General features: G+C 32.9%; 1 protein-coding gene across 5 annotated transcripts in view; it reads left to right on the top strand.

Moving 5' to 3' along the window:
- Positions 1-3993, top strand: part of LOC106870686 (probable E3 ubiquitin-protein ligase MGRN1) — a 48465-nt gene that overhangs the window by 27512 nt on the left and 16960 nt on the right. For all 5 annotated transcript variants that reach the window (XR_001409556.2, XR_008265792.1, XM_014916842.2 and 2 more), the window contains 4 exons: positions 1125-1155; positions 1543-1746; positions 2890-2995; positions 3638-3851. Coding sequence is in view for 3 of the 5 variants with exons in the window: in XM_014916842.2 (XP_014772328.1) it covers positions 1125-1155; positions 1543-1746; positions 2890-2995; positions 3638-3851 (555 nt within the window). In the remaining 2 variants the exon portion in view is untranslated. The remainder of the gene's footprint in view (positions 1-1124; positions 1156-1542; positions 1747-2889; positions 2996-3637; positions 3852-3993) is intronic.

Raw genomic sequence — 3993 nt, 5'->3', positions numbered from 1 at the left:
AAGATACACTATATATATATATATATATATATATATATATATATAATATGTGAGATAAAATATTTTCATAGTCAACCAGTTGACAAAAAAATTAGCGATAATATTACAATTTCATGCTATCATAAGAAGTTTCTCCTCCTACTAACATGGAATGAAAACTTTTTATGATGACATAAAATTGTAAAATTATCACTAATTAGTCATGATTAGTACAAGCGAAACCGGCCAACTGTGCAAATATTTTCTCATAAGAGTACATATATATTCTCTGCATTTTCTCTTTTTATATTTTTCACTGTGTGTGTGTGTGTGTGTGTGTGTATATGTATATATATATAGATAGATAGATAAATACACACACACACACACACACACACACACACACAAAATATGCACATGTATATATAAATTTGACAAATTTTTAGGTGTTTAAACTTGCTGGCCTTGTGCCAAAATTTGAAACCAATATTAATTCTGAAATTGTTTAATAATTGTCTACTAAACCCTTTAGTTACCAAATTTCTGTCAAAATACACAGCTTTGTTTCAAAGAATATGAAGAATATGGTAAACTGTCATTATGACACTGGTGTTTGGAATATGATTTAACATGAAATTTTGATGGAAGGTTGTAATTTAGATAATTTTAAAATAGGAAGTTTTTATCATAGAAAGCAGAGGTAATCTAGGGCAGGTTTGTATCAAATGAATTAAACCATTTTGTGATTGGAGAATATATTGACTGAAATGCAATAAGAAATATTAAAAGTGAGTTTACTCATGAAGAAAACACAAATTCCCTTCCTAATGTTGTATAAATATTTTAACATAAGTGAGATAAACCAATACTTTATTGATTGTGTATTTGTAGATTTACATAAATTCTGATGTAACCGTTTTGTACTTTCTTGTATTTTTGGTATTTAGTTAATTGTGATGATATAATTTTAAGGTATTCACTAATATTCCGTTCACTGTTGCTACTTTTATTCTTGTTCCTTTCTGGATTCTTATTTCAGTGAATTTCTTTTGTTTTGTAGTTTAGGAAAAAAATACGTTATTTTAGTTATGAATATTTATATATACATATATATATATATACATATGTGTCTTCTTTATTTTAAGGAAACCGTGAAAAGAAAAGATCTTTAAAACGGTAAATACAGCTACTGCTAATATACTTTCATCTTGCTAACTGTTATTGGATGTAATAAACTATGTGCTTACATAACCAACCTTTAATTAAAATCCTTTTAACCATAAAGGTCAAAATTCTGCTGACAAGTATTGCTAAAAAAATTAATAAAAATGACACTTTTAAGGTGGGGTAGGAGGATAGCTTGTGGAATATATTTCTTAATTCTCCAATTACAGATCATAAGAGATCATGGTAAGCAAAATAATATTCCAAATGAAAATTGGAAATTGTTGAAATTATGTTTTTCATAAATTAATCACATGGGTTTAGAATTATATTGGATTTCTGTATGTTGAGTAATTATATATATGTATTTTTTTTTTTTTTTTGTGATTTCTTTTGTAGTCGACAAACTAATGAATTGACAAACAGCCGTCAACAGGCTCAGAACCTCAATGACGATCTTGTTGACAAAGAAAACAAAACAAATGAAGCTATCATTGCCAAAAATATTCAGCCCACGACACCAGAAGTTGTCATGTCAGAAATTGTTGGTAACCAAGGTAATAAAGAAAATGAAAAGAATTCTGGGAGTGATGTAGAAGCTGTGTAAGTTAGAAATATGCTATTGTTTATTTCTTCGAACCCTGTAAATATTGTGAATTTCTTGAAGTCCTTCCAGTTTAAATGTTTCTTCTGTCCTTAAACATTTCCTATTCATACACTTGCACCCACTTCTACCACACCCTCCTCTTGCCTTTTCTTTTGCCTGCCGGGCGAAATGCTTAGCGGTATTTTATCTGCCGTTATGTTCTCAGTTCAGATACTGCCAAGGTCAACTTTGCCTTTCACCCTTTCAGGCTTGATTAAATAAGTACCAGTTACGCACTGGGGTCGATGTAATCGAATTAATTCTTTTGCCTGTCCTTGTTTGTCTCCTCTATGTTTAGCACCTCCTGTGGGCAGTAAAGAAATAAAAATATTTTTGTCCCCATATCCACACCGACTTTCACCTCTTCATATCCATGCTTTCATATAATGCACCTAACAATCACACACACGCACACCACCACGATACTTCTGCACTTGCAAACTTCTGCACACATACCCCTCCACCCCCACTCCACTCTTATGCCCACTTCCAGACATGGACACGCTTCTATACATGACTCTCTCTCCTTAACTTTCACATACACAACTGCATTGCCATAGTACTAATGTTTAACCATTCTTTTGATTTTTTTTTCACCCCCTTCTCAATGCCTATTCTTCTCATTCCCCCTATCCTTTTCTCTGTCTTCTGACAAAAGACCAGCATCCAAAACATCACATCACTCTCTTCCCATTAAAGTGTTTAGTTAATACTGTATCTGTTGAACCCTGTCCATCTTGTGTTGCCTTGTTTTTCATTATTCATTGCATTTACCTTCTTTCTCTCTCCCTATATATATGTATATATCAAAAATAGGGAAGGCTGATTTATGGGATTACCTTAGGTTTCCCATCCATAAAGGGTTTAGCTTTATGGCATATCATCAGATCCCAAAAACCTGTTGGCCTATGACCCCTTAATATATACTGCTCTACATCTTAGAGTGTGCTTCTTTCTGATTTATCATTTTTTATAAACGATATATATATATATATATATATATATATATATATATATATTGAGAGAGATGTATTGATATATATTTATGTGTGTATGTGTACATACATGTGTATATATTTACATATTGCTTTACTTCATAGCCATCAAATATGTGAGGAGAACAAACCGCAAGGCAAAATCAAACTGAATAGCGTCAATAGTATATCTTCTGATGCCCTCAGTGATAAAACAGAACGACAAATGACTGTAAGTTTACTTTGGGGTTAATCTGTGTTTTTTTCACAAGCATACACACACACACACACACACACACACACACGTTTTTGTTTAATTTTTTTTCATATTTGTTTCCTATATTTGAAGAGTTTTTGTTATTTTAAATTTGGTTTCCTCTGTTAATATGAAATGGTAGAATCGTTAGCATGCACCAGGCTCCAATCTGATCTAGCAATGTTTCTACAGCTGGATGCCCTTCCTAACACCAACCACTCCGAGAGTGTAGTGGGTGCTTTTTACATGTACTAGCATCAGCCACCCTTGGTTGGTGCTTTTTACATGTCATCAGCATGGAAGCCAGTCAGGCGGCACTGGCATTGACCACACTTGAATGGTGCTTTTTACATGCAATCAGCACAGGAGCCAATCAGGCAGCACTGGCATCGATCACACTCAATATTGGGGTCAATATAACTGACTATCACCCACCCCTGAAATTGCTGGCCTTGTGCAGAAATTTGAAAACCTTGTTTAATAATTTATGTGAATGAATTCACATTTAATTGGTGCTATTTTCACAATACCTGATGTAGGACTAAAGTTTGCGTTTATTTAGTATCATAAGTATTAATGTTTTTCTTAACTCTCTAAACTTTATTGTATATTTAACAGGGTGAACGGAAAACTGGGTTAACTGGAGATTCTGCACCAAACTCTTTAGAACGAGGCGAATATTTGAAATTATATGAACAAGCTGAACAAGAATGTGAATCTGAGTATTTACGCACCTGTTCCCAGACAGTGTCTACTGATAACTTTATAGAAGATTCTAGCTCCTGCTCAGAACCTGATGAAGTTGAAGCAGAACCAGATTATGATCTTGAAGGTAATTCCTCCGAGAAGGTTCACATTTCACCTTGCTATTTTCATCACTCTTTCCTTTTTATTTGACATTTATTTTTTGGAAAAAAAAAACAACCCATCATAGTAAGCAATCTAGTGATTTTTTATTTAGATGTTCGTATAAT

This window comes from Octopus bimaculoides, chromosome 17 (genome assembly GCF_001194135.2).
Source record: "Octopus bimaculoides isolate UCB-OBI-ISO-001 chromosome 17, ASM119413v2, whole genome shotgun sequence".
NCBI classification, from domain to species: domain Eukaryota; kingdom Metazoa; phylum Mollusca; class Cephalopoda; order Octopoda; family Octopodidae; genus Octopus; species Octopus bimaculoides.
This window is presented reverse-complemented; position numbering and strand designations above follow the sequence as displayed.